The sequence below is a fragment of the Elephas maximus genome, chromosome 18 (genome assembly GCF_024166365.1).
Source record: "Elephas maximus indicus isolate mEleMax1 chromosome 18, mEleMax1 primary haplotype, whole genome shotgun sequence".
In the NCBI taxonomy this organism is placed as follows: domain Eukaryota; kingdom Metazoa; phylum Chordata; class Mammalia; order Proboscidea; family Elephantidae; genus Elephas; species Elephas maximus.
The window spans coordinates 70,939,454-70,960,308 of NC_064836.1; the positions used below are offsets into that span (position 1 = coordinate 70,939,454).

At 40.0% G+C, this 20,855-nt stretch overlaps 1 protein-coding gene across 4 annotated transcripts in view; it reads left to right on the forward strand.

The window, feature by feature from the left end:
* Positions 1 to 20,470, forward strand: part of CMSS1 (cms1 ribosomal small subunit homolog) — a 425,391-nt gene extending 404,921 nt beyond the window's left edge. For 2 of the 4 annotated variants that reach the window (XM_049857928.1, XM_049857929.1), the window contains 5 exons: positions 1,287 to 1,389; positions 13,624 to 13,684; positions 14,130 to 14,217; positions 18,320 to 18,408; positions 20,122 to 20,469. In XM_049857928.1, the coding sequence (XP_049713885.1) occupies positions 1,287 to 1,389; positions 13,624 to 13,684; positions 14,130 to 14,217; positions 18,320 to 18,408; positions 20,122 to 20,205 (425 nt within the window). In that variant the 3' untranslated portion in view covers positions 20,206 to 20,469. Of the gene's footprint in view, positions 1 to 1,286; positions 1,390 to 13,623; positions 13,685 to 14,129; positions 14,218 to 18,319; positions 18,409 to 20,121 lie in introns of all 4 variants that reach the window. The other 2 variants (XM_049857927.1, XM_049857926.1) reach the window with 2 other exon arrangements.
* The last annotated feature ends 385 nt before the right edge of the window (positions 20,471 to 20,855 follow it).

Sequence of the window (20,855 nt, forward strand, 5' to 3'; positions counted from 1 at the left end):
CCTATTAAAAAATAAGATTTGTTTCTCTTTGAAATAAAAATTTTAAAACTGCATTTAAAATCAAAAGTTTCCATTTGAAATGGATTCTAAATGGAGGCTTTTTTAGGTCATCTTGATATTAATTTTTATATATAAATTTATTCTGGTTTTGCACTGGGCTTGGGAATCTGGTCTTTAGTCTCATTTTTTGTCTTAGCACACCAGAAGCACTGGACTAGAAATTCAGAGAACAATGTTCTCGTCACACATCCCCCACTCATTTGCTCTTTGACCTAGGACAAATCACTGGTTACTCCCTTGGGGCTTGATTTCATCTGAAAGATTAGGAAGTTGGACCATGTGATCTGTATTCCTGTTGTGATATTCTGAAATTCTATTCACTTATCCAGAACTCAGACCACGGCTGTTGGGTGCTCAATCAATTCTGTCTTTTCAATACATATTATTAGTGTAGCCAGGAATAACTAGATTATTCTAGTTATAAATAGTTTAGATGTATAGATTTAGCACTTTTATTTCAAACTCTAAGCAATTCAAACAACATCTGATTTGAGTTCATATAACAGTTCCACCATTTACAAGCTGGGGGTCATTGTCACTTAACATTTCTCAGCCCTAATTCAGCAAATGCAGATAATAATAGAATCAGCCTCACGGGGTTATGAGGACTAGAAAAGGTAATGCATGTAAATGCTTAGCACAGTGTCAGTGTTTAATGTTTGCTATTATTATTTAAAGGTCTGTTCCATGTTATATGTTATTCTGAGTGTCCATTTAACAGTATTGAATCAGTTTTTTTTCCTGTGTAATCAACATTGCCTTCAAGCCTCAAACATAAATTAAAATATCAAAAATGAATTATTCTAAACTGTTTTACTTAGTCCTAAAACTAATCATGGAGCCCTGGTGGCTCAGTGGTTAAGAGCTTGCCTGCTAACCAAAACGTTGGCAGTTAAAATTCACCAGCCGCTCCTTGGAAACCCTATAGGGCGGTTCTGTTCTGTCCTGTAGGGTCACTATGAGTTGGAACTGACTTGATAGCACCTAACAACAAAAAATCTAATAACATTTAGCTACTGGGTATATTATATGTGTTGTAGATTAATGATATTTCATTTTAATCTAATACCTAGTATAACCACAGAATAGAATCGAAATGACCCTTTTTTTTTTTTTTTTTTTGCATAAACCCTAACAAAGAAATATTTGGGGGATACTCAACTTTGAGGACCCTATTTTGCTGTATTTAGGGTAATTTTTTATGTGCGTGTGGTCTTTTTTTCCAGTCTGTCCTAAGTGGGTAAAACTTCAGAAAAACCACAGTGAGAAGAAATCGGTCCTGCTTCTAATTGTCTGCAGCTCTGCCATCCGAGCACTGGAGCTCATGAGGTGGGAAACTTCACCTCTTCTAGTTCCTAGATGTTTCCTGAGTAACCGACATGTGCCAAACTGGCGTGTTCTATGTGCTGGAGGTGTAGCAGTGAACAGACCAGACAGACTCCCCTGCCCTCATGGATCTTAGACTCCAGTTGGAGAGACAGACAAAAGAAAGCAATTGTATATTATAATGTTAGGAAGTGATAAGTTATGTAAAGAAAAAAATAAAGCATGGCAAAGGGATAGAAGGGACGGGGCTGTTTTTAAAAAGGATGGTCACGGACAGTTTCTCTAAGACAGTGACATTAGAGCAGAGACTTGAACAGAGCAGAGAGAGCCAAGCAGACACCTGGCAGGAGAGCGTTCCAGGCAGAGGGGACAGTAAGTGCAGAAGACCCTGCAGTGGGCCGCCCTTGGCGGATTTTGAGCAGAGCAGTCACATGATCTGATAATCATTTAAAGGCTCCCTTTGGCAGCTGTGTGAAGAGAACGCCACAGGAGACAAAGGTAAAAGCCAGGGATCCTATTAGCAGCAACCAGTTGCAGGAAGAGATAAATGTCTTCTGAGTAGTTGATATGTGCCAAACAGATATGATCTGATTTAAAATAGTGACAAGAAGGATAAAATATCAAGAAACAAACTTAACAAAATCTATATAAAGAAAAAATATATGAGGGACATAGAAAGTCTTAAACAAACAAAAAGGCATACCATACCGTATTCTGGAATGGGAAGACTCAACATTGTGAAAATGTCAGTTTTCTCTAGGATAATCTACGAAATTCACAGATTCCCAATAAAATTCCAGTAGAATTGTTTTTCAAACTAGATAAACTAATTTTAAATTCATATGGAAAAATACATCAGAAAAAATAGCCAGGGAAATTCTGAAAAAGAATACTAATGAGAGGATAGTATCTCTGTTAGAGTACCGAAAACAAATCAAAAACATTATAAGTTTTAATAGTTGAAGTAGTATGGAATTGGCACATACATTAGACAGTAGAACAGAAATGAAAGTTCAGGAGTAGATACAGACGCACATGAAAACACTGCACATGACTGAGGTGACAAATCAGTAGGGAACGATGGACTATTTAATAAACAGTGTTGGAACAACTGGGTGGCCATTTGGAAAAATAAATTTGGTCCATATCTCACTTCTTAAACCCAGATGAATCCCAGATAGACCAAAGATCTAGATATAACAATTATGTTTTAAAGATAATTTGGCAGTGCTTTATACTAAGTGCTTTCACATACCTCTTCATTTACTTTCGTTTTGGTTGAATAAACAAGAAGGCTTCCGCTGAATGTGTGCGAACATTCAGCTTTCAGAGAAAAGCCATCAGAGTAAGATAGGATTGACTGGGATCAGCCCTCTCCAGGAGCCAGGCTCTGGACCAGGCAGGCTTCCACAGAAAAATAAATAAAGGGTAAATCCAAGTCATGAAAAATAAGGAATGTGATCAAATAGACTAAGATGGAAATGTAGAGGCTCAGTACTTATTTAACATCTATTTTTCTAAATGAAAATCAAATTATGAATTTAGGAAAGTGGATATTAATCTTTATTAATAATGCTTCCAACCTCCTTTCCGCACCTAGGCAGATACATTGAATTATATCCCACACCTTCCCCGTAAAAGTATTTCTTTCAACTACTTCTGCTGTAACCATAACTTATCTTCAAGATCCCAAATGCTTCTGGTCCTAAAACCATAGTCCACACTGACTTTTCAGTGCTTTAAAAAGTACCACCACAGGGAGGCGGAGCCAAGATGGCGGACTAGGCAGACGCTACCTCGGATCCCTCTTACAACAAAGACACGGAAAAACAAGTGAATCGATCACATACATAACAATCTACGAACCCTGAACAACAAACACAGATTTAGAGACGGAGAACGAACTAATACGGGGAAGCAGCGATTGTTTCCAGAGCCTGGAGCCAGCATACCAGTCAGGTACGGCACAAGCACAGAGACCTGCTCCACCCCCCTGAACTAACCCCGGGAGGGGGACTAGCCGGTTCCACGGGCGGCGTGGGACGCAGCCGTTAGGAGAAGTCCCCGGGAGGCAGTGACTGATCTTGGAGCAGAAAGAGCAGCACCCGAGCCGGGGAACCGTCCCACAGGGATTTGGACTGCACGCAGGCGGCTTCATTAACATCTGAATAGCCTGAGCCAGAGGGAGAACTCTGATAGGGATCTGACTGCAGTTTTTTTTAGCGGATTTTCTGGAAAAACTAGTTTCCCAGTGATGGCTCGGAGACAACAATCCATATCAAACCACTTAAAGAAGCAGACCGTGACAGCTTCTCCAACTCCCCAAACAAAAGAATCAAAATCTTTCCCAAATGAAGATACAATTTTGGAATTATCAGATACAGAATATAAAAAACTAATTTACAGAATGCTTAATGATATCACAAATGAAATTAGGATATCTGCAGAAAAAGCCAAGGAACACACTGATAAAACTGTTGAAGAACTCAAAAAGATTATTCAAGAACATACTGGAAAAATTAATAAGTTGCAAGAATCCATAGAGAGACAACATGTAGAAATCCAAAAGATTAACAATAAAATAACAGAATTAGACAACACACTAGGAAGTCAGAGGAGCAGACTCGAGCAATTAGAATGCAGACTGGGACATCTGGAGGACCAGGGAATCAACACCAACATAGCTGAAAAAAAATCAGATAAAAGAATTAAAAAAAATGAAGAAACCCTAAGAATTATGTGGGACTCTATCAAGAAGGATAACCTGCGGGTGATTGGAGTCCCAGAACAGGGAGGGGGGACAGAAAACACAGAGAAAATAGTTGAAGAACTTCTGACAGAAAACTTCCCTGACATCATGAAAAACGAAAGGATATCTATCCAAGATGCTCATCAAACCCCATTTAAGATTGATCCAAAAAGAAAAACACCAAGACATATTATCATCAAACTCACCAAAACCAAAGATAAACAGAAAATTTTAAAAGCAGCCAGGGAGAAAAGAAAGGTTTCCTTCAAGGGAGAATCAATAAGAATATGTTCTGACTACTCAGCAGAAACCATGCAGGCAAGAAGGGAATGGGACGACATATACAGAACACTGAAGGAGAAGAACTGCCAACCAAGGATCATATATCCAGCAAAACTCTCTCTGAAATATGAAGGCGAAATTAAGATATTTACAGACAAACACAAGTTTAGAGAATTTGCAAAAACCAAACCAAAGCTACAAGAAATACTAAAGGATATTGTTTGGTCAGAGAACCAATAATATCAGATATCAGCACAACACAAGGTCACAAAACAGAACGTCCTGATATCAACTCAAATAGGGAAATCACAAAAACAAACAAATTAAGATTAATTAAAAAAAAAATACACATAACAGGGAATCATGGAAGTCAATAGGTAAAAGATCACAATAATCAAAAAGAGGGACTAAATACAGGAGGCATTGAACTGCCATATGGAGAGTGATACAAGGCGATATAGAACAATACAAGTTAGGTTTTTACTTAGAAAAATAGGGGTATATAATGAGGTAACCACAAAAAGGTATAACAACTCTATAACTCAAGACAAAAACCAAGAAAAACGTAACGACTCAACTAACATAAAGTCAAACACTATGAAAGTGAGGATCTCACAATTTACTAAGAAAAACGCCTCAGCACAAAAAAGTATGTGGAAAAATGAAATTGTCAACAACACACATAAAAAGGCATCAAAATGACAGCACTAAAAACTTATTTATCTATAATTACCCTGAATGTAAATGGACTAAATGCACCAATAAAGAGACAGAGAGTCACAGACTGGATAAAGAAACACGATCCATCTATATGCTGCCTACAAGAGACACACCTTAGACTTAGAGACACAAACAAACTAAAACTCAAAGGATGGAAAAAAGTATATCAAGCAAACAATAAGCAAAAAAGAAGAGGAGTAGCAATATTAATTTCTGACAAAATAGACTTTAGACTTAAATCCACCACAAAGGATAAAGAAGGACACTATATAATGATAAAAGGGACAATTGATCAGGAAGACATAACCATATTAAATATTTACGCACCCAATGACAGGGCTGCAAGATATATAAATCAAATTTTAACAGAACTGAAAAGCGAGATAGATACCTCCACAATTATAGTAGGAGACTTCAACACACCCCTTTCGGAGAAGGACAGGACATCCAGTAAGAAGCTCAACAGAGACACGGAAGATCTAATTACAACAATCAACCAACTTGACCTCATTGACTTATACAGAACTCTCCACCCAACTGCTGCAAAATATACTTTTTTTTCTAGCGCACATGGAACAGTCTCTAGAATAGACCACATATTAGGTCATAAAACAAACCTTTGCAGAGTCCAAAACATCGAAATATTACAAAGCATCTTCTCAGACCACAAGGCAATAAAACTAGAGATCAATAACAGAAGAACGAGGGAAAAGAAATCAAATACTTGGAAAATGAACAATACCCTCCCGAAAAAAGACTGGGTTATAGAAGACATCAAGGAGGGAATAAGGAAATTCATAGACAGCAACGAGAATGAAAATACTTCCTATCAAAACCTCTGGGACACAGCAAAAGCAGTGCTCAGAGGTCAATTTATATCAATAAATGCACACATACAAAAAGAAGAAAGAGCCAAAATCAGAGAACTGTCCCTACAACTTGAACAAATAGAAAGTGAGCAACAAAAGAATCCATCAGGCACCAGAAGAAAACAAATAATAAAAATTAGAGCTGAACTAAATGAATTAGAGAACAGAAAAACAATTGAAAGAATTAACAAAGCCAAAAGCTGGTTCTTTGAAAAAATTAACAAAATTGATAAACCATTGGCTAGACTGACTAAAGAAATACAGGAAAGGAAACAAATAACCCGAATAAGAAATGAGAAGGACCACATCACAACAGAACCAAATGAAATTAAAAGAATCATTTCAGATTATTATGAAAAATTGTACTCTAACAAATTTGAAAACCTAGAAGAAATGGATGAATTCCTTGAAAAACACTACCTACCTAAACTAACACATTCAGAAGCAGAACAACTAAATAGACCCATAACAAAAAAAGAGATTGAAACGGTAATCAAAAAACTCCCAACAAAAAAAAGTCCTGGCCCGGACGGCTTCACTGCAGAGTTCTACCAAATTTTCAGAGAAGAGTTAACACCACTACTACTAAAGGTATTCCAAAGCATAGAAAATGACGGAATACTACCCAACTCATTCTATGAAGCCACCATCTCCCTGATACCAAAACCAGGTAAAGACATTACAAAAAAAGAAAATTATAGACCTATATCCCTCATGAACATTGATGCAAAAATCCTCAACAAAATTCTAGCCAATAGAATCCAACAACACATCAAAAAAATAATTCACCCTGATCAAGTGGGATTTATACCAGGTATGCAAGGCTGGTTTAATATCAGAAAAACCATTAATGTAATCCATCACATAAATAAAACAAAAGACAAAAACCACATGATCTTATCAATTGATGCAGAAAAGGCATTTGACAAAGTCCAACACCCATTTATGATAAAAACTCTTACCAAAATAGGAATTGAAGGAAAATTCCTCAACATAATAAAGGGCATCTATGCAAAGCCAACAGCCAATATCACTCTAAATGGAGAGAACCTGAAAGCATTTCCCTTGAGAACGGGAACCAGACAAGGATGCCCTTTATCACCGCTCTTATTCAACATCGTGCTGGAAGTCTTAGCCAGGGCAATCAGGCTAGACAAAGAAATAAAAGGTATCCGGATTGGCAAGGAAGAAGTAAAGTTATCACTATTTGCAGATGACATGATTATATACACAGAAAACCCTAAGGAATCCTCCAGAAAACTACTGAAACTAATAGAAGAGTTTGGCAGAGTCTCAGGTTATAAAATAAACATACAAAAATCACTTGGATTCCTCTACATCAACAAAAAGAACACCGAAGAGGAAATAACCAAATCAATACCATTCACGGTAGCCCCCAAGAAGATAAGATACTTAGGAATAAATCTTACCAAGGATGTAAAAGACCTATACAAAGAAAACTACAAAGCTCTACTACAAGAAATTCAAAAGGACATACTTAAGTGGAAAAACATACCTTGCTCATGGATAGGAAGACTTAACATAGTAAAAATGTCTATTCTACCAAAAGCCATCTATACATTTAACGCACTTCCGATCCAAATTCCAATGTCATATTTTAAGGGGATAGAGAAACAAATCACCAATTTCATATGGAAGGGAAAAAAGCCCCGGATAAGCAAAGCACTACTGAAAAAGAAGAAGAAAGTGGGAGGCCTCACCTTACCTGACTTCAGAACCTATTATACAGCCACAGTAGTCAAAACAGCCTGGTATTGGTACAACAACAGACACATAGACCAATGGAACAGAATTGAGAACCCAGACATAGATCCATCCACGTATGAGCAGCTGATATTTGACAAAGGACCAGTGTCAATTAACTGGGGAAAAGACAGCCTTTTTAACAAATGGTGCTGGCATAACTGGATATCCATTTGCAAAAAAATGAAACAGGACCCATACCTCACACCATGCACAAAAACTAACTCCAAGTGGATCAAAGACCTAAACATAAAGACTAAAACGATAAAGATCATGGAAGAAAAAATTGGGACAACCCTAGGAGCCCTAATACCAGGTATAAACAGAATACAAAACATTACCAAAAATGATGAAGAGAAACCCGATAACTGGGAGCTCCTAAAAATCAAACACCTATGCTCATCTAAAGACTTCACCAAAAGAGTAAAAAGACCACCTACAGATTGGGAAAGAATTTTCAGCTATGACATCTCCGACCAGCGCCTGATCTCTAAAATCTACATGATTCTGTCAAAACTCAACCACAAAAAGACAAACAACCCAATCAAGAAGTGGGCAAAGGATATGAACACACATTTCTCTAAAGAAGATATTCAGGCAGCCAACAGATACATGAGAAAATGCTCTCGATCATTAGCCATTAGAGAAATGCAAATTAAAACTACGATGAGATTCCATCTCACACCAGCAAGGCTGGCATTAATCCAAAAAACACAAAATAATAAATGTTGGAGAGGCTGCGGAGAGATTGGAACTCTTATACACTGCTGGTGGGAATGTAAAATGGTACAACCACTTTGGAAATCTATCTGGCATTATCTTAAACAGTTAGAAATAGAACTACCATACAACCCAGAAATCCCACTCCTGGGAATATACCCTAGAGATACGAGAGCCTTCATACAAACAGATATATGTACACCCATGTTTATTGCAGCTCTGTTTACAATAGCAAAAAGTTGGAAGCAACCAAGGTGTCCATCAACGGATGAATGGGTAAATAAATTGTGGTATATTCACACAATGGAATACTACGCATCGATAAAGAACAGTGACGAATCTGTGAAACATTTCATAACATGGAGGAACCTGGAAGGCATTATGCTGAGCGAAATTAGTCAGAGGCAAAAGGACAAATATTGTATAAGACCACTATTATAAGATCTTGAGTAATAGTAAACCTGAGAAGAACACATACTTTTGTGGTTACGAGGGGGGGAGGGAGGGAGGGAGGGTGGGAGAGGGTTTTTTATTGATTAATCAGTAGATAAGAAATGCTTTAGGTGAAGGGAAAGACAACACTCAATACATGGAAGGTCAGCTCAATTGGACTGGACCAAAAGCAAAGAAGTTTCCGGGATAAAATGAATGCTTCAAAGGTCAGCGGAGCAAGCGCGGGGGTCTGGGGAACATGGTTTGCGGGGACTTCTAAGTCAATTGGCAAAATAATTCTATTATGAAATCATTCTGCATCCCACTTTGAAATGTGGCGTCTGGGGTCTTAAATGCTAACAAGCAGCCATCTAAGATGCAGCAATTGGTCTCAACCCACCTGGAGCAAAGAAAAATGAAGAACACCAAGCCCACATGACAACTAAGAGCCCAAGAGACAGAAAGGGCCACATGAACCAGAGACCTACATCATCCTGAGACCAGAAGAACTAGTTGGTGCCCGGCCACAATCGATGACTGCCCTGACAGGGAGCTCAGCAGAGGACCCCTGAGGGAGCAGGAGAGCAGTGGGATGCAGACCCCAAATTCTCATAAGAAGACCAAACTTAATGGTCTGACTGAGACTGGAGGAATCCCGGCGGTCATGCTCTCCAGACCTTCTGTTGACACAGGACAGGAACCATCCCTGAAGACAACTCATCAGACATGAAAGGGACTGGTCAGCGGGTGGGAGAGAGACGCTGATGAAGAGTGAGCTAATTATATCAGGTGTACACTTGAGATTGTGTTGGCAACTCTTGTCTGGAGGGGGGATGGGAGGATAGAGAGAGAGGGAAGCCGGCAAAATTGTCAAGAAAGGAGAGACTGAAAGGGCTGACTCAAGACGGGGAGAGTAAGTGGGAGTAGGGAGTGAGATGTATGTAAACTTATATGTGACAGACTGATTGGATTTGTAAACGTTCACTTGAAGCTTAATAAAAGTTATTATAAAAAAAAAAAAAAAAGTACCACCACAAAGGAGAATGAAGAACACCAAAGACACAAGGTAAATATGAGCCCAAGAGACAGGGCCACATAAACCAGAGACTACATCAGCCTGAGACCAGAAGAACTACCACAGACAGGGAACACAACAGAGAGTCCCTGATGGAGCAGGAGAACAGTGCAATGCAGACCTCAGATTCTCATAAAAAAGACCAGACTTAATGGTCTGACTGAGACTAGAAGGACCCCAGAGGTCATGGTTTCCAGACCCTCTGTTAGCCCAAGACTGGAACCATTCCCAAAGCCAACTCTTCAGACAGGGATTGGACTGGACTGTAAGACAGATAATGATACTGGTGAGGAGTGAGCTTCTTGGCACAAGTAGACACATGAGACTATGTGGGCAGCTCCTGTCTGGAGGGGAGATGAGAAGGCAGAGGGGGACAGGAGGTGGTTGAATGGACACAGGGAATACAGAGTGGAGAGGTGGAGTGTGCTGTCTCGTTACAGGGAGAGCAGCTAGGAGTACATAGCAAGGCGTGTGTAAGTTTCAGTATGGGAGACTGACTTGATTTTGTAACCTTTCACTTAAAGCACAATAAATAAAAATATATATATTAAAAAAAAAAAAAGTAGCACCACAAATGTAGAACAAAATTCAAATTGATAAAAAAGACCAGACTTACTGGTCTGATAGATACTGATGGAACCCCCAGGACTATGGCCCTTAGACACCCTTCAAACTTGGAACTGAACCCACTCCCAAAGATCACCTTTCAGCCAAACAATAGACAGGCCTATAAAGTGAACAAAATCACCTGTGCGGGATGTACACCTCAGAACAATCAACTATACAAGACCAAAAGGGCAGCATTTGCCGAAAAGCAAAGTTCAAAAGGCAGGAAGGGGTAGGAAAAATGGGCAAATGGAAATTGGAAACCCAGGGAGGAAGGTTGGGGGGAGATTGTAACCAATGTCACAGAACAATTGTATATAAATTGTTGAATGGGAAACTAATTTGCTCTGTAAATTTTTACCTAAACCACAATAAAAATGTTCAAAAAAAAAAAGTATCACCAAAGAACACCTTTTAGATTTAAGGGCTAATGGCTAAGAGCTGTACCGGAGGCTGCTCTTTAAAAACAAGTTGTCAAATCGATTTCCACTTCTACTGTACATAAATTCCTTTCTGAGAGGCATTAAAGCACCATGTTGCTACACTTCATTTACCAATTTTCAGCATTTTTCTGTGTCCCCAGTAACACCATGATGCATTTCAAGGTTAGCTGATTTGCAAAAGGGGAGCAGGCATAATGAGCCATATTCATACACACAAATGCTGGATAATTCTAACTTGTAAGAACCTTTGTTCTCCTGAGAACCGTGAGTTACGTTAAATATGTCCCCTAAATTGTCTTTCTAATCGACCTTGCCATGGAGAAAGCTCATTTGTAAGTAAAAACTCAAGTGCAATAAAACTTGAATAGCACAATCCACTGTTTTGTAAACTCATATATTGCTACTGGTCAGTGATATTGCTCAAAATATAATAATAATAATATATAAAGGAAAATAGTATTTCCAGGCAATATTTTTATGTTAGATCTATCCCCAAACATCAATTACAAAGATATTATTTATTTGTTCATTTATACTTATTTCATCTCAAAACAATATTGAGGTGATATATAGAAATACATACTACAAATATAACATAGGTGGTGAAGACAGAGACTGGAGAAACCCTGAGAGGATGGCCCCCAGACACCCTTTTAACCCTCCTTTTAACTCAGTACTGAAGTTACTCCTGAAGTTCACTCTTCAGCCAAAGATTAGACAGCCCTAAAAAACAAACAATAACACACGGAGTTCAACCATGTATAAAAGACTAACTAGGCACACCAGACTAAATGGGCACACCAACCCAAAAGCAAAGATGAGAAGGCAGGAAGGGACAGCAAAACTGGACAAATGGAAGTGGGGAACCCAAGGTCGAGAAGGGGAGAGTGTTGACACATCATGGGGTTGGCAACCAATGTCACAAAACAATTTGTGTATTAATTGTTTAGTGAGAAACTAATTTGCTCTGTAAACTTTCACTTAAAGCATAATTAAAAAAAAAAAAAAAAGTGGTGAAAATGGAAGCAAAGAAAAAATAAAGGTCAGAAAATCAGGTGGACCCAGGTGGAATCATTTCTCTTAGGCCCTGATCACCTGCAGAGGTGACCCCCTGTACTTCCCAGCAGCCAGAACAAGTTGGGAAACATCATCAGCTGCCAGATCTGTGATATTCCCTGGGATTTAAAAGAAGGTTCCCCTGAGAAGCATGGTTTTTCCCCCTGTGGTGTACATAGTGGCAGCGTCCTCAAGGTCGCCCTACGATAAAGTGGTAGACAGTTGATGTGGTATGTCCACTTGTAGAGCTTCCCTCCACGCAGGCTGAGTTAGTAAAGGCAACCGTGCGAGGCACCACCCAGCATGATCTCAGCCCACAGAACTGACATTCTGGATTCATCTAGATAGATCCAGAATTTTGAATACCTAGAAGCTGAATGGAGTGCTTATCCTGTAGTCCAGAAGCTGTAAATCAACAGCCCGAGGACTAAACTCACCTAAGTATTTTATGTCTAAAACATTTGAATGAGTTGCTCCTGTTTAAAATCAGATTTTACATATAAAAATCTAGATTTGGGGCTTCTCAGAAAATCAGAAGGTCTTGTAACACTGGGCCCATAATCTCACATCATGGTTACTGGCTAAACTGAGCATAGGTTGGCACCTTTAACAGGGCACATATGCCCTAATTCTCCTCAGTCCACACCCCTGCCTCCTAAATCACCTGGCTCACTTACGCTACCCACCTGCTGGGCTATCTCTGATTTGGACAGTCCTTTGGAGCGCTGGTGGAGCAGTGGTTAAGAGATTGGCTGCTAACCAAAAGGTTGGCAGTTTGAGTCTACCAGCCGCTCCTTGGAAACCCTATGGGGCAGTTCTACTCTGTCCTATAGGGTTGCTATGAGTCAGAATCGACTCGACAGCAATGGGTTCGTTTTTTTGGTGACAATAGTTTTCTTCTTTCTTCCTTATTTTCTTCCTCCCTCCCTTCCTTCTTTCTTTTTTGGCAGAAGCCTTTCCATATATTAGATTTTACAGAGAAGTACTCTGCAAAGTAGATCAAAGTGAGGCTGCTCTGACCGAAGAAGGGTATAAGCCCTCCTTCTCCTCCCTGTCAGCTCCCCCACTAGGACCCCCTCACGGCAGCCATGGGCAGGCCTTTGTAGATGCCCTTGGGCTCCACAGAGCTCAAGCTGACATTACCTCTCCAAGATAGTTCTCACAACCAAATGAGAACTGTACTGCAGAGTTTTATGAAAACCACACTGCAGTTTGAAGACTAGTCTATGCCAGGGACCTGAAATACAAGAATTCTGTATTACAAGTGAAGGGTAAATGCAGATGTTTTGATAATCAAGGAAGTTAACCTCGTGTATGAATGTTACAGGCCAACCCATTACATGCCTGAATAAAGGCCACCCCGCTTTTCATTCCAGAGATGGGCTAACCTAAAAATCTCAAAAATATATACACACATATGTACGCACATCCTTTTGAATAAAGCAACCAGTAATACTTAAGTAGTCAACTTGCCAGTAATAAGTGAGCTTTCTCATGCATTGAGCTATTCCTTTTCATTAGGTCGATGACTGCGTTCAAAGGAGACAGCAAAGTTATGAAATTATTTGCAAAACATATAAAGGTAAGCAGGGCCTGTGGTTCCTCATGGGGCGCTCCTGTAATGATCCCTGAGGACCACTCCCACAGCCCAGCCTTTTCTTTTCTACCTCTTCTCCTTGTTCCTATAGGAAGCGATTTCTTTGGTGCCTTTGTATTTGGCAACCATCCTGGTTCTCTCTGAATTTCCCTGCCTCCGCATATCCACCTCTCCCCACGTGGTCCTCCATCCTCCGAGATTCCTGTAGAGAAGCTCAGGTCTGACTCCTGATTTCTTCAAGTTTTTACCAGTTTCCTAGGGAGATGCTCTTCTGTCTCAGGGTTCACCTTCTTTGTCCTGGGTGTTGACCCTAAACAAGCCCCCATTTTCTTTTTACTTTTTTAACGTTGAGATAAAATGCTCTAAATTGGCCTGTGATTGCCCTTTCTAATGATTCTCCTTTTCTACTTTCACTTCCATCTTTGAGTAGATCCAGGAGCAGGTAAAGCTGCTGGAGAAGCGTGTGGTTCATCTGGGTGTAGGAACTCCGGGAAGGATCAAAGAACTCGTTAAACAAGGTATGAAGAGCTGGGAGTTTGCCTTACCCCCAAGTGAGTTTTAGGAAACTGCATTTGTGATTAATGAAACCAGACTTCTGAGTTAATTCCAGGGCTGCTAACCAGTTCATCTGGTTCAAACCCCTGCTGAGAATTTATATTCCTAACAAGCTCCCCGCTGAGAATTTGCGGTTCCTCCCCAGATATACTGAATCAGAGTCTACATTTTAACAAGGTCCCCAAGTGATTCTTATGTATAACTTCCTGAGAACTTGCTAGAAATGCAAATTCTCAGCAGGGGTTCCAACCGGAGGAACCAGCTCCAAGCCCTGGCTGATTCAGGAGTTGGAAATTCAGCTGTTAGGCTCCAAAATCAGCCGGCAGGAATGGCAGGGACTAAGGCAAATTGAAGTACATATACCTACCTAAGTCAGATTCCAATTCCTTAAGCAGATTAGTGGATCCACACAGACTTCATTCTACCAGTTCGCAACCTCTGGATTTTGGAGCGCTGCATGTGGCCAGCACCTCCCTCTTGTTTCATCGAGTCTGGACTCCCCCAAGACTCCCTTATGGTTGAGGGCTGGTATATAAAACATGTTGGAACAAAAATGCAGTTCCTATGAATGAAAGGCAGGTATTTGGGACTACTTCTCCAGAATGCTTTCTCTTTTAATGCTTTACCCGAAAAGTATTCCAGACAACATCCACTAGTTAGCCTAACCTGCTAATCTGCTGATGGTCTTATTACCTCTTCTACCTACCAGAGAGATTTAAAGATTTCATTTTCAATACTCATTTCCAAATTACTTATTTAATACAGCAATAGAACTTTTATATAACTGTCTGAAGTTACACCTGGATTTTTTTATACACCTGAAACTAATGTGTTCATCAATATGGCAAATCAGTATATACAGTGGTCCTTTGCCTAGAAACAGACTAAAACTAAAAACACTGATGTTTCTCTCCAGATGAAAATCATCCAGAATTAATTGACCCCACTATCTGCACAGTCCATGCAAATGCGTGAAGTGACAGGCCTCCCAGACAAGGAAAGGAAACATTTTTTGAGTTGCTACCTGTACAGAGTGCTGTGGTAGACACCTTTCCATGTGTCACCTCATTTAGAACCCGCAGCAGCCTTGCAGCTTGACATTCTCATGAGAGAAAACGGAAGCTCAGAAGGGGAAAGTGGCCCCCCAGGTCTCTCAGGCTGGGCTGTCCTGCTCCAGAACCTTTTTTTTCCCTCAAGGAGCTCCTGATTCAGTTGAGGAGATAAATGCACATAAAATGAGAAGTGCAGCATGAGGCAGGAAATCCTGAGGGCTGAATGAGCACTTCTGATTATAAAACCTGTTGTTGTTAGTTGCCATCAAGTGGATGTCAACTCCTACAACCCCATATGTGCAGAGTAGAACTGTTCCATAGGGTTTTAGAGGCTGGGACCTTTCAGAAGCAGATTGCCAGGCCTGTCTTCCATGGAGCCTCCGGGTGGGTTCAAACCACCAACCTTTTGGCTAGTAGTCATGTACTTAAACATTTGTGACACCCAGGGACTCCTTATAAAACCTAAAGGAGTAGAAATGAGACAGGGGTTTTATAGGGGCTGGAATCTGCAGGGAAGGCTTTACAGAGTAAAAAGACCTTTAAATGACCTTTGACATGTGGGGAGGATTCAGAAAGGCAGGGCAATGGGGGGAAAGCATTCAGGAATAGGAGTACCACCCAGTCAGAAATAGGCAAACAGATCCACGTGGTTTATTGATACTAGACGATGAGTAAACATTATGGTGTTGAAGCTAGGAGCCCCTATTATGGATTCAAACTTAATGATTCAAATCCCAGATTCAGCAACTGACCAGCCAAAAAACAGGGGTCTGAAAAACAGGGATAATAATAGTTAGTACCTGGCTCATGGGATTGTTGTGCCAATAAAGAGCTTAGCACAATGAATAGCACTCAATAAATACTAGATATTATTTTTCTTAAAGAGACCACCTTTCTGGCGTGGAGATTCTGTGGGCTGTAACAGCAGGTGATTCAATTGGAAAGAAAGCCAGGTTGTCAAGGGGGGACCTTGAATAGTAAACTGAGGAGTTTGAATGGTGTCCCATGGGCATAGGAGGGCACTGAAAGGTATGGACCAGATAAAAGGAATTCTTCATCCTTCTGTGAGTCAGAGTTGGGGAGCCAGGGAGGGACTCTGAGCTTGGTCCTGCCTCCCCCGCAGCTTGTAGCCAAAGGAGTCACCTCTCCCTTTCCAGGAATCCAAATGATTTTTGTGTCACCAGCCCCTGGCCACAGGGCCACTCTTCTCTTTATTTAAAAAGAGAGCGAGAGAAAGAGAAAATGAAACTGTCTAGAATTTTGAAATTACATTTCCACAGAGTTGTGAGAACTCCATGTGAGGGCGTACTTGATGTGGGAAAATCACAGAAAGAGCTGCTGATTTTTTATGACACCAGTTAAGATAACTTTTACATTCTGATTTAGCTTGGATGGATGGTTTAATATTCATTAACCACGTCACAGGCATTAGGCTACATACCAAGAGAACAGCCCCAGCAGTCTAGAAACTGAAAAGCTGACAAAACGAGACCAACAGCACATCACTCCTTTTCTGTAGCTGTTTATTGCTTAACAAGATGTTTACATATTTGATGTAGGCCAGTGAAGGAGAGTTTACAGACGTGCAAAGATAGCCACGACACTGGGATCTGTACAATTATAGGCAGGCTTGTGTTGTTTTAATATAGTCATGAAGAGTATTCTGAGTATAAGAGCCTTTGAAAAATGCAAAAAATGTACAGAGAAGAAAATAAAAGTCACTTTAGACATAATGCCTTGTTAGTTAATATTCGAATATTTTTCCTTTAGTCTTTTTTCTGTGCATTTTTATGAAGTGGAGATCATACTGCATTTTAGAACTTTATAACCTACTTTTTTTTTCACTTAATATATCATGAGAACTTTCCTTGTCATGAAATGTAATTTTAATTTTTCATTTGTAATGGCTACATAATATTCTATTGTAAAGTATATACAATCCTGTGATAGTAGGATATTCAGGTTATTTCAATCTTTCCTATTATAAATGATCATCTTTGCATCTGATGTTTTTATTGGGATATATCATAGAAGGAAAATTATTTCATCAAATAATAAGCACTTTAAAGCTCTTGTTATATTATGTCCAGTTGCCTTCCAGAGAACAGGTCCTCTTTGCTCTCCACTAGCAGAACATTACTTTTAAGGGAAGACTCCAAACCCATGTCTTTCTCAATTTATCATTTTTTATTTTAATTTTGAAGACAGTTTAAAATAAGAGACATCATAATTTATAAAAAGCATGAAAAAGTATGTTGGGCCAAGAGGAAAATAGTGAAATAACCACAGAGAAAAGCGGAGGGAAATTTCTGCAGAAAAAAGGAAGACTTCGGCTACCATTTCTATGCGTGACATGGGGGTGATTGGGGCAAGGGAAGGAACACGGGGAATGGGAAAACTCGAGTCCTCTGAGGACTAGACACTCTCTGAGGTCCCCTCCAGCCCTCACGTTCCGCAATTGTTTGTCTTCTAGGTAGATGGGAAAATAGAGGAGACAGAGGCCTTAATTGATTGACCAGTCTCATCAAGGACTGCTGACTTTGAATGGAGCCCATTCATCCTAACTTCCTTTTCTGCCTAAAATTATCCTCTGAACCCTGTCCTCATCCTTCTGCCCACTCACCTCCTCAGAGTTATGCAGACTCCATTGGACTCCACTCCTCTGAAGGCCACCACCTAGAATGCAGGGTTCTCTTATCAAATCACTATCAGGAACAAGACTTCACCCTCTGGGGCTTCACGAAATGGAGTCTGGGGATTGAGTCTTTGCCAGCACATGAGTGTTTGAAGAGCTTAGCAAGAGCAATGTCTCTGCTTTCCTCAGAATCACTGATAAGATTATAAGGAGAGCAAGGCTTCCATCAGGCAAGGGCGGCACGTCACGTGCAGAGATTAGTTGCTGGAGGAGAGAACAGAAAGTGAGGGAGAAAGCAACCAGGAGAATAGGAAATCATTTTAATAAGCTTATGTCATGAGGTCTTTCCTGCAGCAGCTCGCTCCTTGTCTCTTTCAGGTGCCCTTGATTTGAACCCCTTAAAGTTTCTGGTTTTTGACTGGAACTGGAGAGATCAGAAGTTGAGGAGACTGATGGACATTCCCGAGGTACCGTGTAACCAGCAATTGCCTTTAATCATTTTTTTTTTTCCAATTTGATCTTGAGTTCAAACACAGTAATAAAGACTTTGACATTAAGAGCCAGCACATTCTGGCTTTTGAAATGATTTCTATCTTAACTCTGAGGTAACTACAATTATAGAGGCCACTTCAAGCCTTATACATAACTCTATATTCTTTCCATGTGTTTTTTAGGAATTGGCTTTGTTTCCTTACTAAATGACCAGTAGCCCCTGCCTCGCTATGGACCATGTCTCTACCTCTGAGAAGTAGGAGGATCTGGAGGCCCTGGCACACTTCCCTGTGCCTTTTTTACAGACACAGTCCTCTTTGCTTTTCATCCTTACATGTGCACTCTTTGGGAAGACACAAACTCACCTCATTAATGGCCCACCATCTCCACATCCCCGAAAACCTACTTACTTAATTTAGAGGGCTATTTTGGTTTTGTGGGATGGGGAAATTTTTTGGTGTCTCAGAGAATTAAAAGTGAATGATTGAATCCCTTTGTGGGCACAGTATTAGATCATATTATATATATGAGAGCAATCCATTATCGTATAATGTGAAAAACTGATTTGCCACCCACCATGCTGTGCTGTAGGGTTGCTAGGAGTCAGAATCGACTCGATGGCAATGGGTTTTGTTGGTCTGGTGTTATCATGAAGTTAATTTTCCAGTTTAGCTATTGCAGAGAAAAGAATTTGCACAGTAAATAAACATGGCTGCCAATCACTAACCAACCTGGAATAAATAATGGCAGTAACTATCAAAGAGGGTTGGAAATACTGCTTTAAACATGCTGAATGAATTAATTTGCCATATAAAACTATATATCCTCCCTTGATCAGGGAGGAATATCAGACATGAGTTCAGGTTAAAAAACAATTTGCTTAGTTCCCTACACACATGTATACAAACCCACCCTGTCTCCTGAATTGACTGGGTTTTTTAACTGGTGTAAACAATTTGATGTTAGGTAGATGAGGCTATACTTGGTGGTGTTAGTTATGCTGTTTAGTCTGAGTAATCTATCATTAGTTTTCCAATTACAATAATAGGTAGGAAAAAAAAAACCAAACCCATTGCCATCGAGTCAATTCTGACTCATAGCAACTCTGTAGGACAGAGTAGAACTGCCCCATAGAGTTTCCAAGGAGCACCTGGTGGATTTGAACTGCCGACCTTTTGATTAGCAGCCATAGTTCTTAACCACTATGCCACCAGGATTTCTAATAGGTAGAAACAGCCCCCCAAAAACCCGTGTAGAAACAGCCCCCAAAAAACCCGTTTGTTGCCCATAATTATTTTCTTTATTTTGATATTACCATTAGCACTCATCAAAAAGCTATAAAAGACTACATTGAAATATTGTGTATAATCTAGGTTATAGAAGGCACACTTTAGGTACCTTGAAGACACTTCTGCAGGGGTGTTATTTTTAATGACTGCAAACAAAAAGGCACTTTAATGAAACTGATGTTTTTTATAGTACCTCTTCCTTTTCTTGTGTAAATCCTTTACCTCTGAATCAAATGTAATTTGGGACTTTTGCCCCTCCCCCTTGATCCTGGCCATAATAGCTGCATAAATGCCAAGGAGTCCAAAGTGTTGAGTTTATTTGCCAAGACCATCTTTTCTTGATCTTAACCTTTTTTTTAATTATTATTATTAAATTTTTTTTTTTTTTCCCTCATTTAGATAAGAAAGGAGGTTTTTGAACTTCTGGAAATGGAAGTACTCAGTCTGTGCAAATCAGAATCTTTGAAGCTGGGCCTTTTCTAAGTCTGGGTCCAAATGAAGGTCCCGTTTTTAACGGTGGAAGTTCCGTCTCTATTTAATGACCCTGGCACATTGGGAGCACTCAGGAAATACCAGCTGTCGTTTCATTAACTGCATCACCGGGTGGACCATGGAGAATGTTTGACCTTGAGGAATCTTTGACTGAAATCCATCTTTTTGCCAACTCCCTTCTTTGCAGAATAAAGTATCAGTGATTTGCATGTGATTTTCGTTGAGCCGACTAAGTTTTCCTGTCACTGACTGGCCTCTGATGTGATTGTGCAGGAGAATGGAAAGGGCAGCAGGGCGACCTTAGACAAGTCCCGTACCTCTCTGAGCCTCAGTCTTATCAGCTGCAAGATGGGAGTGATCTCTCACGGGATTGCTGAGGGGTCCATGAGGTGGTAGGCGTGGTGGAACAGCTTTGGAAACGGGGAAGCATGGTCCTGGCCAAAAGGCAGGAGTCCCAGTGGTATAAAGAGCTGCAAGTGTATGCGGTACCTTGTAAATGTGTAAAAGACAACAATGTAACTACTGCTCTCTTACACATTTGCTTTTTTTTAACTGTTATATTTTGAAATGATTTTAGACTTGAAGGAAAGTTACAAAAATAGTACAAAAAAATTCCCATCCACCTTTCAGCCACTATCATC